The sequence below is a fragment of the Acinonyx jubatus genome, chromosome D2, assembly GCF_027475565.1.
Source record: "Acinonyx jubatus isolate Ajub_Pintada_27869175 chromosome D2, VMU_Ajub_asm_v1.0, whole genome shotgun sequence".
NCBI lineage: Eukaryota > Metazoa > Chordata > Mammalia > Carnivora > Felidae > Acinonyx > Acinonyx jubatus.
Window position 1 is genome coordinate 70,573,156 of NC_069393.1, and position 14,723 is coordinate 70,587,878.

Below are 14,723 nucleotides of genomic sequence, written 5' to 3' on the forward strand. Positions count from 1 at the left end.
TTTGCATGCGAAATACATCCACTCCATCCCAACAATCTCAAAAGCCTTAACTCATTCCTACATCAGCTCTAAAGTTTTAAAGTCTGAAGCCTCATGTAAATACCATCTATATCAGATATGGATGAGATTTAGGATACAATTCATCCTGAGGCAATATTTTCTCTACCTGTGAACCAGTAAAACCAGACAATTTATATGATTCCAAAATACCATGGTTGGGTCTGCATTCTCAATTCTTAAGGGAGATATCTGAAGAAGAAAGGGGGAACTGGTCCCAAGCAAGTCTAAAACCTAGCAAGGCAAATTCCACCAAATGTTAAAAATTTGAGAATAATCCTCTTTGGTTCAGTGCCCTTCGTCCAGATACACTGGGGTGGCAGTGTCACCACACAGCTCTACGGAGTGGCCCCGCCTTCTTAGCATTGTGAGGTGGCCCTGCCCCTGCAGCACTGTGCTGCAGCTTTATCCCCCTTTATCCCTAGATGGTGGCATCTTGGTCCCCACAGAGGTCCCACCCTTGAAAATTAAGGAACAACCAACCAGTCTTGCCCTGATGATCTCTTACTTAACTTTAGGATCACTCCCTTTTCTTAAAGGGTAAAGCACATTCCCAACTGAATAAATATCTCCATGGTGCCAATCTGTAGAATCCAAGAAGCCTGACACCCTTCTTTCATTCCCTTTTGTTTTCTCTGCCCCCTTTAGTTCACACTCACAGTGTCTCTGCTGGTAAAATCTCATCTCTATTCCTGGTTCTGCTGAGATGGCTGATTAAGTCCCTGAATCATACCCATGATCTCTTTTTTATAAATGGTTGCTCAGCTACACCCTTTAATGTTATCTTCAGAACATGATTTTTCAGATTTTGCGATATGGTTTAAGCTGAGAATTTTCCAAACCTCCAAGTTCTTGTTCTTTTTTTTTTTCTAGACAGTTCCTTCTCCAACTCATCTCTCTTCTTGCATTTACCTATAAGCCATGAGGAGATCCAAAGCTCTGTCTTCAATACTCTGCTTAGAAGTATTCTCTGCTAATATCCAATTTTATAGCTTGTAAATTCTACCTTCCACAAAACACTGGAACACAATTCAGCTAAGTTCTTTGCCATTTTATAACAAGGATGGCCTTTCCTCCAGTTCCTATTAACATGTTGCTTATTTCTATCTGAGACTTTACCAGAATGGTCTTTAACATCTGTATGTATGTATATCAACATTCTGTTTGTGATCATTCATGCATTCTCTAAGAAGAGAGACCTTCTCTCCACTTGATCTTAGCCAAAAGGCCGAGAAGCGATTGAGAGACCTTCTCTCTAGCTGTACTTGATTCTTTCTGAGCTCTCTCCAGAATCGCTTTTAACATCATCCATTTCTTCCAACAGTCTCTTCATAGAAATCAAGGCTTTTTCTCGCATGCTCCTCAGATTTCCCCCAGCCTCTACCCATTACTCAGTTCCAGGGCTGCTTCCACATTTATAGACATTTGTTACAAGCAGCACCCACTTCCTGGTACCCAAATCTGCCTCTGCTCATGCTGCCATACAAAATACTACACAGACTAGTGACTTAAACCACAGAAATTTATTATCTCACAGTCCAGGGGGCTGAGGAGTCCAAGATCAGGGTGCTGCAGTGGTTGGTTTCTGATGTAGGCTTCCTCTTGGCTTACCAATGGCCACTTTCTCACTGTGTGCTCACATGGCCTTTCTTCAGTGTGTGCACAATGGAAGAAGAGGGAGAGGAAGGCTGGGAGGGGGTGAGAAGGAGGAAGAGAGGGAGGGGGAGAGAGAAAGATAAAAGAAAAGGAAAAGAAAAGAGAAGAGAAGAACAAAAAAAAGGAAAGAGCAAGCTCTCTGGGTATCTTCTTATAAGAACATTAATCCTGGGGCACCTGGGTGGCTCAGTTGGTTGACCATTCAACTCAATTTCTGCTCAGGTCATGATCTCACAGTTCGTTGGTTCAAGCCCTGCATGGGGGCTCTGGGCTGACAGCATGGAACATGCTTGGGATTTCTCTCTCCCTTTCTTTCTCTGCCCCTCCCTGGCTTGCTCTCTCTCTTTCTTTAAAAACATAAAATAAATAAATAAGCATCATTTTTTTTTATTTAAAGAAAATTGAAAACAAAATACTGTTGAATCAGGACCCTACCCTAATGACCTCATTTAACCTGATTACCTCCTAAATTACTTATCTCTAAAATATAGTCACATTGGATGTTGGACTTCAGCATAGGAATTTTGGGAGAACACAATTTATTTTCATAGCAGGAAGTATAAAATCCATTTAGTCCTGATACTGTTTATACCATTTTGTGTTAGATTTCTGTCTCTTGCCTTTGAAATCATCTTAGCTGACAATGCATCCTAAGGTATAATTAACTCTTGCTTAACAATCCTCAGAAAATTCGTAACAATTTATTGCAATGAACACATTGTTTTTCCACCTTTACCCACTAGACCTTGTTGATTTTTCATCTTTGCCAATCTAATAACTAAAACAAATAATTTTTTAAATATGGAGTTTTTATTGCATTCTAAGTTAGCAATTTACTTTGTTAATATTTTAGTTGATAAGAAAAAAAAATATCTTTCAAGTGTTAGGAAGGTATTTTTAAAACCCTTGAAAGATATTTTCTGGAATAGCAGTTATTAGGAGGTAAATTACTTTTTAAAATAATATGTTTCTATATTTTAAAACAATTCCCTAGTTTGTAGCATTTTTCAGTGGAATAAAAGATTAATATGCCCAAACCATCTTTTAAAATATGTATTTAAGACTTGAATTTTATGATCAATTAACCTCAAATTGCTATAAAATAGTGACAATATTATCTCTTTTTGCATTTGGCCAACTAGATTACCACCAGAGGATATTTCTTTGTCACTAGAAACCTGCTTTACAGTATAACCTTATACCACACTGTGTTACATTTATTGAATTCTTTTTAATTTTCACTAAATGAGAATACCTAATGAGTTCCATGGTTTTTCATATTAAGAATCCTTTCCATAATGACCATTTTATGAAGGTTAAAATCAAATTATTGAAATATTTCTCTCTAAGTTCCTACGCTTCTCTTTTTTATTCCTGTAGCTCATGTACTTGCCTTTTTATATTTCTTTTCATTTCTGTTTTTTTTTTTCTATTTCCATTAGGAGGATTTTACTAAAGGGTGTTGAACCTTTCAGATCTTCTGTTATTATTATACAGCAGACTTTATTAAGAAATGAATGCCCAATTATTCCTGCGTGCCCCCCCAACCCATATCTATACTAAGGAGCAATATGAGCTATTGTATAATATGAAAGAAAAAAGAAGATGTGAAAGAAAGCAGTGAAACTAGTTTTTCTCTGACCAAAGTGCCACATAGTAGATTAAGGGATGCTAATACTTGATGTTACCCATTAAGACCTTTGAGTTAAAAGATATATTAGGGAAAAGCTAATTAGACCAGATAAACCCAGAAATCTTAGTCACTTGATTTAATAAAAGTCTATTTCTCACTCACTGAGCATCCATTGGGCATAAGGAAACCAATGGAAAGAACAGGGCGGTGTGCAGGGCACTGCTCTATCAAGTAATGAAGATTGATGGAAATTTTGTCATTCTAAAGGTTTCCAGGATTGTCAGTATGGACTAGGGTTTTCTGATAGTCACAAAAGAATGAGTTTTCAACAATGCGGGGTAAATCTGTCAAGAATCTTTGTTTTTATGGTCCCTTAAAAAAGGGACTATAACTTTTATTTGCAGTTTGGTTTATTAGAAATAAAAAAAAATATTTGTAAGTATTTCCTTGCTATAGGGATTAAAATGCCAAATAGGACATCTAATATCAGAAACAATTACAGATTTTTCGATCTATTGAAGAATGAATTTCATTCATTTAACAAAAACTTAATGACAACTGCTATAGGCCAGGAACTGAGGTATATTTCACTAGGTTTCTAATATTTATTGGAGATTATTAAAATTTTGTTAAAACTTTATTGTTTTGCCTATTTGTTGACATCATCTTGGTTTTATTATTTTTTTCATGTTTATTTTCGAGAGAGAGAGAGACACACAGAGTGTGAGTGGGATGGGGGTGGGAGTGGGGGTGTGCAAAGAGAGACAGAGACTCAGAATCCTAAGCAGTTTCCAGGCTCTGACCTGTCAGTACAGAGCCTGAGGCGGGGCTCGAACTCAGAGGCTGAGCTGTGAGATTAGGATCTGATCCAAAGTTGGAGGCTTAACTGACTGAGCCACCCAGATGCCCCTTGGCACAGGGATTCTGAAGTTAAATGTGTTTTTACATTTTAGCTGAAAAGAAATGGTGAATCAAAAGAAGTTGGGAGAAAGGGAGAACTTGCAATTTAAGACTTTTGTAACTTAGGCAACTTATTTAGAGTCTCTATGACTTAGCTCTCTTATCTTTAAATAAGTTCATAACAGTATACGTGGTATATCATGTGTGATTGTGGTAATTAAATAATCCATGTAAAACACATAACCGTACTTGGTACATATTACTTAATGGATGTTTGTGTCTTTTATTATTATGAATTTTATTCATGAGTTCAGATTGGGCACAGTATATTGGAGGTGATATATCTCATGTTAAAGGACTCAAATTCAGATAAATGGATTCTTAGTCTTTACTTTTTACTACCACATTTTAACAGTTACAGTGTTAATCTGGGATACAACAATGGCAATAATTCAGACTAGAACAAGGTTTCATGGCACTATTGGAATATTAAGATGGGAAAATCTTTGTTATGGGGGGGGGGGCGACTTGTGTTTTGTAAGGCATTTACCAGCATCCCACTAGATGTCCACCAAATGGTGAAACCAAAATGTCTCCAGACACTACCAAATATCTTCTGGAGTACAAAACTTTTCTGACTGAGAACTAGTGAACTAGAAGGAATCCTGTAGGCTTCTTCAAATATATAAAGAAGTTTTAACATATAACCCAGAAGGCAGAAGCAGCATTGATTGATAAAAGTTAGAAAGAGCTTAATAGAAGAACATTTTTCTAGTTTGAGCTAGCTAAAAATAGAATGCTTGTGAGTCAGCAGCTTCTCAGCTTTGATGAGTGATTAGGGGCTGGATTACAGAGTTTGCTGGGGATTTCTTTCCTGGGAGGGCATCTGAAATAAATCTGTTAGTTCACCTTTAGTGACAAGATGCTTTCATTTGGGCAGGTCTAATGATAAAGGTTTGGAAATCATTCCAATTAAGGTTATAGCTGAGGCCATGAGGATAACTGAGCTTGTGCTTTCTGAGAGCAAGAGAAGGTAACAACAGCATGATGTAAACTGGCTTTTAGGGAATGTCCATAATTTAAAAGAGGAAACCTGGAATGCAGCCAACTTTCACTGACCCTGTACTATGTCAGGAAGGATGAAGGGAAACCAATAAGATAATTTCTTCAAAAAAATTAATAAAATTGATAACCCCCTAGCAAGATTTATCAAAAAGAAAAAAGACCCAAATAAATAAACTCACAAATGAGACAGGAGAAATAACAAACAACACCACAGAAATACAAACAATTATGAGAGAATATTGTGAAAAATTATATGCCAAAAAATTGGACAACCCGGAGAAAAAGAATAAATTCCTAGAAACATATAAACTACCAAAATTGAAACAGGAAGAAATAGAAAACCTGAACAGACCAATAACCAGCAAAAAAAAAAAAAAAAAAAAAAAAAAAAAAAAAATTGAATTAAATCTCTTCCAACAAACGAAAATCAAGGCCAGATGGCTTCACAGGCAAATTTTACCAAACATTTAAAGAAGAGCTCATACCTATTCTTCTCAAACTAGTCCAAAAAATAGAAAAGAAAGGAAAACTTCCAAATTCATTCTATGAAGCCAACATTATCTTGATATAAAACCAAAGATTCCATTAAAAAATAAAATTACAGGCTAATATCCCCGATGAAATGGATGCAGAAATTCTCAATAAAATGCTACCAAACCGAATCCAACAGTGTATTAAAAGAATCATTCACCACCATCAAGCAGGATTTATTCCTGGGCTGCAAGGGTGGTTCGATATTTGCAAATCAATCAGTGTGATACAACGCATTGATAAAAGAAAGGATAAGAACCCTGTATGATCCTTTCAATATGCAGACAAAGCATTTCACAAAATACAGCATCCATTCTTGATGAAATCCTTCAACAAAGTAGGGCTAAAGGGAACACACCTCAACATAATAAAGGCCACATATAAAAAGCCCACAGCTAATATCATCCTCAAGAAGGAAATATTGCGAGTTCTTCCATGAAGGTCAGGAACAAGACAAAGATATCGACTCGCCATTTTTATCCAACATAGTACTGTAAGTCCTAGCCACAGCAGTCAGACAACAAAAAGAAATAAAAAACATCCTAATCAACAAGGAAGAATTAAAACTTTCACTATTTGCAGATGACATGATACTGTATGTAGAAAAACTGAAGGTCCCCACCAAAAAATTGCTAGAACTGATAAATTCAGTGAAATTGCAGGATACAAAATCAACATGCAGAAATCTGTTGTATTTCTATATACCAGTAATAAAGCAGCAGAAAGAGAAATGAAGGAATCAATCCTATTTACAATCGCATCAAAAACCATAGAATATCTAGGAATAAACCTAATTAAAGAGGTAATAAACCTATACTCTGAAAACTATAAAACACTGATGAAAGAAATTTAAGATGACACAAAGAAATTGAAAACATTCCATGCTCATGGATTAGAAGAACAAATATTGTTAAAATGGCTATATTACCCAAAGCAATCTATATATTTAATGCAATCCCTATCAAAATACCAACAGCATTTTTCGCAAAGTTAGAACAACAATCCTGAAATTTGTGTGGAAGCACAAAAGACCCCGAATAGCCAAAGCAACCTTGAAAAGGAAAAGCAAAGCTGTAGGCATCACAATTCTGGAATTCAAGTTATATTACAACGCTCTAGTTTGATCAAGATAGTACGGTATTGCGACAAAAACAGACACATAGATCAATGGAACAGAATAGAAAATCCAAAAATCAACTTGCAACTTTATGGTCAATTAATCTTTGACAAAGGAGGAAAGAATATCTGAGGGAAAAAAAAAGAGTCTCTTCAACAAATAGTGTTGGGAAAAGTGGACAGCAACAGGCAGAAAAATGAAACTGAACCACTTTCACACACAAACACAAATATAAATTTGAAATGGATGAAAGATCTAAATGTGAGACAGGAAACCATAAAAGTTCTGGAGGATGACACAGCAGTAACCTCTTTGACATTGGCTATAGCAGTTTCTTATTAGATATGTCTCCTTAGGAAAGGGAAACAAAGGCAAAAATAAACTGTTGGGACTTTATCAAAATAAGAAGCTTCTGTGCAGTGAAGGAAACAATCAATAAAACTAAAAGGCAACCTATGGAATGGGAAAAGATATTTGCAAATGACATATCTGGAAAAGAGTATCTAAAATATATACAGATCTGATAGAATTCAATATCCAAAAAACACATCTAATTAAAAATGGGAAGACATGAATAGACATTCTAAAGAAGATATACACATGGCCAACAGACACATGAAAAGATGCTTAACATGATCATCATCAGGGAAATACAAATCAAAACTACAACAAAATACCCCCTCATACAAGTCAGGATAGTTAAAATTAACAACATAAGAAATAACAGATGTTGGTGAGGATGTGGAGAAAGGGGAATCCTCTTACGCTGTTGATGGGAATGCAAACTGGAAGTTGAAAATAGAACTTCCCCGTGATCCAGCAATTGCATTACTAGGTATTTGCCCAAAGAATACAAAAATACTAATTTTGAAGACATGTATGCACCCCAATATTTGTAGCAGCATTATTTACAATAGCCAAATTATGGAAAGAGCCCGAATTTCCATCGAGTAGATGAATGGATAAATAAGATGTTGTGTAAGTATATATATGGAGCGAGAGAGTATTATGCTAAGGAAATAACTCAGAGAAAGACAAATACCATATGATTTCTCTCATGTGGAATTTAAGAAACAAAACAAATAATCATAGGGGAAAAAAGAGACAGGCAAACCAAGAAACAGACTTTACTATGGAGAACAAACTAAGTGTTACCAGAGGGGAGGGGGGTGGGGGTGGGTGGGTTAAATAGGTGATGGGTATGAAGGAGGGCACTTGTGATGAGCACTGGCTGTTGTATGTAAGTACTGAATCAATAAATTGTACACCTGAAACTAATATTACACTGTATGTTAAGGAACTGGAATTTAAATAAAAACTTTAAAACAGAAAATAAAGTATTAGGAACAAGTTTTAAAGAAAGGGTGGCTAGTGTTGTCAATTGAGAAGTGAAAGTCAGTTAATAGAGAAAAGACCAGTTTATTTATTTCATTTTTAGAAAGCCACCTTGAGGAAAGTATTCTTTAGAATGTTGACTATTTTATAAACATTAATCATTATTAATAGTAACAACTTTATTAGTATATAAGGCAGATGTCAGATTACAAGGAGTTAAATAAGACTAGGTTATGAGGAAATTGACATAGAGGTAGCTACCTTGATCACATAATAAACTAGAGGAAATGATAGGGTCAATAAAATAGGGTAGTTTTTTTTTTTCAGGAGATATGGGACTTGCGCACTTGTGGAAATTAAAATTAAGATGAAACAGAGGGTATAAATATTAGGGACAAGATAATTATTGCTAAGACCAAAAGGCACTTCAGTGGTTAAAAAGGTTAGGATCACAGGCTTTTTTCTCTTTTTCTTTTTTTATCCACTTTATTTGATACTGGATAACAGATTAGAGAATGGAAATGGAAATACAACTCTTAGGAGATTGTGTACAAGATCAGAGTTCCTTAACAGATGGGGAGGAGAGAGTCTGAGGCGTACATAGGTGGATTTGAATTTTGACTGTACCACTTATTTCCTTTGGGACTATAAGTAATTTATTTTGAACTTTCTGAGCATTGGGGTTTTCTTTTTAAAAATAGGAATCATATATTCCATCCAGAAGTGTTCTTATAAAACTAAATCCAAGCATCAATGTGATGTATTTAGCACAGTATCAGGAATGTGTTCAGCACTCAAAGGATAGGTGCTAGAATTGCCTTTGTTATCATCCTTGAAGAATATTCTAAGATCTTCTCTTCAAGTGAAACAGGGAGAAAAAAATATATTATGGAATTAACAAAAGTAGAAAATGTTAAGATTTACACAGCTTATGAGTGAATCAGTTGAAGAATACAAGGATTATCAATTAAGGATGAAGATAAGGTTTTTTGTAGTGACCTGTAACCAGTGAATTTGTAGTGGTCCAGGTCTACTCATCTCTGGGTGTTTTCACAGCATAATGTTCGATCACAGAGCAAAGGGAGAGAAAACAGTGCTACATGGTTGGAACCGATTAATCAGACTCACATAATTCTGTTATTTTGAGATTTGCCAGTCTCAAACCACTGTTTGAACAAAGTATCCCACATTTTCATAGCTTATGGCTGTATTGTACCTAATATGTATAAGCCATACGTATAAACACTGTGACTGAATTATTTCTTAGTGTAAACATTAGCATGGGCCAGAGTTTCTCAAGTTCAGCACTACTGACAACTTGGACTGGATAACTCCTTGCTTTTGGAGACAGTTCTGTGCATTGCAGGGTGTTTAGCAGTATTCAAATTCAAATCTCTGCTTGTCTGATGCCAAGTTGTACCCCTATCAATGTTGTGATTATCACATGTCTCCGGACATTGCCAGATTGCCCTAGGGGTAAACAGGGAGCAAAATTGTCTTCAATTGAAAACCACTGGAATATGCTCATATCTAAAATAGTTGCTAATACAGATAAAGTGAATGAACCTGTTTGAAATGTAAATTTATAAAGTTGCCAGCTTTTATGACTCAATAGCAATTTTAAATTGATTTCTGTTGCTTCATAAGACTAACAGTTATAAATTTATACTCCTGTCAGAAAAAATCTTAAAGATGGACTACACTGTATAACAAGGAGTATAAATAATTACTGTATGCTTTGATTTTACTGGAGAGCATTTTAAACGTTGCTAATTTATCCACTTTTGCTTTATTTACCAACGTGGAGTGGTTAGTTCTATTTACTTTTAAATTCTCTGTGTATTCTTTTGTATTTCATTACGTTTCTAATGCTTTAAGCAAAGTTATTTGTATTTTATTTTCCAGTTGTTTTTTATCCTTATTGCTGGTGGCTGCAGTGGTATGGAAGATCAAACAAACATGTTGGGCTTCTCGACGGAGAGAGGTACCAGTAATGTTACCTTATCTTTGGTTTAAAGATTTGAGTAAATGTGAATCACTGTGACTTAATTAGTATATGCCTCTTAAATACAGAGTTTCAAATCAGCTTTACTTATTAAGATTGAACAAATCAATCTACAATTTTTAAGCTTTACAGCAAACTTTACCACTCTCATTTTAAGTCAGTCTCTGTAGAAATATTGGTTAGTTATAAACAGTTATTGTAAATAGTGTTAGAATTCATATTGAATATATATATATATATATATATTAATACTATTGATTAAGCAACTTGCAGTTTCTTTAAGTAGTTATAAAAACTGTTTACTTTTAGAAGGATCTCTGGTGCAATTTAAAAGAAAATTCTCAGTGATAAATATTTTTGGTTTTTATCTCCTATATATTTTTTTAAGGAATCAAATCTTTACTATTTCATGATTATCTCATAATTCTAGTATGCTTGAAGTGTACCTCAATTTGATACTTTCTGTGTCAGAATTAATCATATGTGTTCCCTGTAATCCTACAATCAATAAAAACAGTAATGTTCTTGGAGAACAACTAATGATACAAATATATTAGTTTTTTTATCTTTGTGTATATTAGTTGAAAGAAACAAAGAAATATAGTAATCTGAGGAGCATAAATGTGAAATAGGTTTATTGTTTTACACTTATATAATGAAAAGCAAGTTTCTTTTTTTATTAGTGTTATAGTCTATTAGTATTAATATGGGTATGCTGTTGTTAGTTTTATTAGTGCTGTACTTGTTGCATTTGTCAGTATATTTTTATATGTATAATTTTGTGCAATAATATAATACAGTGGTATAATTGCTTACCATCTTTTCCCCACATACAAAATAATATATGTGAAGATTTGAAGCTAATCCAGAATATTCTAAGTTATATAATTAGTCAATGCCATGAATTCTTCTTAATTATTCCTTAGTTTTCAAACATCCATTAAAATTCAGAACCTAACCATAATATGTTTGCAAACTTGATAACCCTCTTCCCAGAAATAAATTCTACATCTGTTCATTTCTGTCTCTCTGATTTTCTGTAAATGGTCAAGGCAACATCAATGAGAACATACTTGGCATGACCCTATGATAAAAGTAATCCAGTTGAAAAGGATCTTTTTTTTTAATTTTATTTTTCTTTATTTTTAATTTTTTTAATGTGAAATTTATTGTCAAATTTGTTTCCATACAACACCCAGTGCTCATCCCAACAGGTGTCCTCCTCAATACCCATCACCCACCCTCCCCTCCTTCCCACCTCCACATCAACCCTCAGTCAATATCTTTCAGAATATATATTACACATGGAAAGAACAAGGGAGAAATAGGAAGATTAGAGATCACTGGGCCAGTTCTCATCTGTCCTTCTTAATATTATCCTGTCCTCTTGATATTCCCTCAATATAATACCCCTTTCTCTAGAACTCATCTGGGTAGTGAGTCTTATAATAATAATTTAATTGCTGCCTCTACCAAGATACAAGATTCATCTTGTTGAGATGTCATGTGATGTTTACAATATCATATGTTGAAAGTATTGAGGTGTTTTCTCAAATTTCTTATTAGAGCCTTTAAATAGAGAATTCTAAATGTCATAGAAACCATTTACATGTTGATGCACAAAGTAAAGATATCATTTTGATGACTAACAGATCTGTTATTAGATAATAATTTTATATTATTAGAAGGTTGTCATTTTGGTCTTGGAGGCCCAAAGACTTTTAACTGCACTAGTTGTAACTACTATTCTAACCCCATTTATAGACTTTATTTGGATGAAGTTAAAAATGTATTTTTATTTGATCCTCTCTTTATTCAGTTTTAACTATTAAGTTAATTCTAATCGTCTCAAAAGGGAAAGACCCCAGTATGTTTCCTGTATGTGGATATGTCACTTTCTCTGAAACATTAAGATATCAACTGTTGTAAGCCTCAGAGGACTATGATTAATTAGTGCAATGACAATTTATTTGTAACAGTAAAGGAAAATTATTTGAAGGAGTCTCTCTTCTGAATATTTCTGTGATATTGTTAGAGGAATTATACACTACTTGCCTTTCAAAATATTAGTAGTGGTTTAAAATGAAAATATCTTGGGGCACCTGGGTGGCTCAGTCAGTTGAGCATCCAACTTCGGCTCAGGTCATGATCTCATGGTTCGTGGGTTCAAGCCCCTTGTTGGGCTTTGCACTGACAGTTAAGAGCCTTCTTTGGATTCTCTGTCTCCCTCTCACTGTGCCCCTCCCCTGGTCATGCTGTCTCCCCAAAATAAATGAACATTAAAAAAAATCAAAAATAAAAATATAACAAAATATCGTTGGGTTATTTTAATATAGTTTAATTCAACCTGACATGTTGCTTTTAAAAAAAACAATTTGAAGCTTTGGCTTCTCATAAACACATCTATACTGTTTTTGTGGTATAATTTCAATAACAGAAACTTATTATTAATGTAATACTTTTTGAATAACACTCCTGACAATTCAGGGACTCTAAAAAACACAAAAACACAACTACAAAGGACTTCATTTTAATTTATCTTTTCATTTAACAACCTCACATTCATTTCTATGATAACCTTATTAAGGATATGAACATTTTTATGTGGGTGGGTGCCATGTTAATGAATAGAAACAATAAGTGGATATTGATCCGTGTCAATGTTATAATACAGTAAAAGGATGAGTTTGGTTTTTTTATAGCTTATGCTTATTACAGAGGTATTGAAACATTTAGTTTCAATGGTACATTCAGTTTTAGATAAATATTCATTACATTATATAAATATTTATTAGGAACAAGTATATGTTAAATGGAGTCTCTTGAAATATTGCTATGCTTAATAATCTTCATTTTTAAAGTGAAATTTGAGTATTTAATAGGTATCATAAGGCAGAAACCTGTCAAAACATTATAATTACTCCTTGCATTGAAGATATTTAATCTTGGGGTGCCTGGGTGGCTCTGTCAGTTAAGCTTCCGACTTCAGCTCAGGTCATGATCTCGTAGTCTGTGAGTTCAAGCCCCGCATTGGGCTCTGTGCTGACAGCTCAGAGCCTGGAGCCTGTTTCAGATTCTGTGTCTCCCTCTCCCTCTGACGCTCCCCCATTCATGCTCTGTCTCTCTCTGTCTCAAAAATAAATAAACGTTAAAAAAATGTTAAAAAAAAGAGAAGATATTTAATCTTATATTTGATTAACATGAGTGAAAATATCTTGCATATCTTAATATTCGCAATAATTTTTTCAGTTGGAAACATTTTTTCCAATGTATTGTGAGTAGCTTAATTGTAGTTTGCCTCAGTTAAAGTCTAACTGTAAAATCCATAGAATAATAGATCCCATAGGCAAATGTAAAGTTAATTCTAATCAACTTCACATTACAGGTAGGTCTGTGTATTTGAGTGATATTTCCTGTATCAGCAACTTTTCCTTCTTTTTTTAAAAAAACTTTCCTTCTTTAATTCTCTTAAACTTATAGCTCTTTAAAAGTTTTAAAGATATATTGATATGGAGCTTTACCACATTATTTGCTTATCTTTCATAGTCAAATATGCTCTTCTAATGCTTAAAAATCAATAAAAAACATTGCCTAGGATAAGACATTGTCCACTGAGTGACTGACCTTGTGTTCATGATGTACTACTTTCTTTCACATTTCATCATACTGCATAAAACCTAGATTTGAATTTAGCATTATAAACCTGAAATTTGAGTTAAAAATAAACTAAAACCCAGAAGTGGGATTCTAGTACCTCTGAGTAACAAACTACTTTTCTAGAGGTAAATGCATTGTCTTTCCTTCAATATCTAATTGTTTTGGGGCACAAAAATAGAAGAAATAATAATATCATTAAGTTATACTTAACTGAGTTTACGTGGAGAGTAATGAGAAAATGTTATTTTGGGTGGGGAAATTAAAATTAATTGATTAGGTTATATATGTTACTTCTTACAGAATTTGTTAGTACTTTAAGAATCTGTATTTTATATAATGTTAGACATTTTAATATCTAGATAAAGATTCCATAAAACATATTCTTTTATCAAAAAAGCAAGGTTTTTTTTAAAACATAAATCATGCACTCAAATAAATGTCTTTCTTTTCATTTAATGGCCTTGGCGTTAACTTATTTTTTCTCATCGTTTTCTCTTTTTGAATTTCAAAATATAATGATTCCTGTGTTTTAATTTTCTTCTACTTGATCCTACAACTAGAAATTACAGATGTTCATCATGCCTATTTATATTGTCGTAGTTTAAAAATTAGCCTAAGTCTGCATAAAAATAACTTGAGTTGAGAAGTCAGATATGTATGGGAGCCTATGACTTGAAAGTTAACTGGTTCATGCCCTGTATACCTGTTGCCAAAAGTCTTATTGTAGATACAGTGCTTTCATTTTGTTCAGTTCAGCAAAGATGTAT

General features: G+C 33.9%; 1 protein-coding gene across 1 annotated transcript in view; it reads left to right on the top strand.

Moving 5' to 3' along the window:
• Positions 1-14,723, top strand: part of ATRNL1 (attractin like 1) — a 754,994-nt gene that overhangs the window by 352,871 nt on the left and 387,400 nt on the right. The window contains exon 26 of the mRNA XM_027063193.2: positions 10,200-10,278. Within this exon, the coding sequence (XP_026918994.2) occupies positions 10,200-10,278 (79 nt within the window). The remainder of the gene's footprint in view (positions 1-10,199; positions 10,279-14,723) is intronic.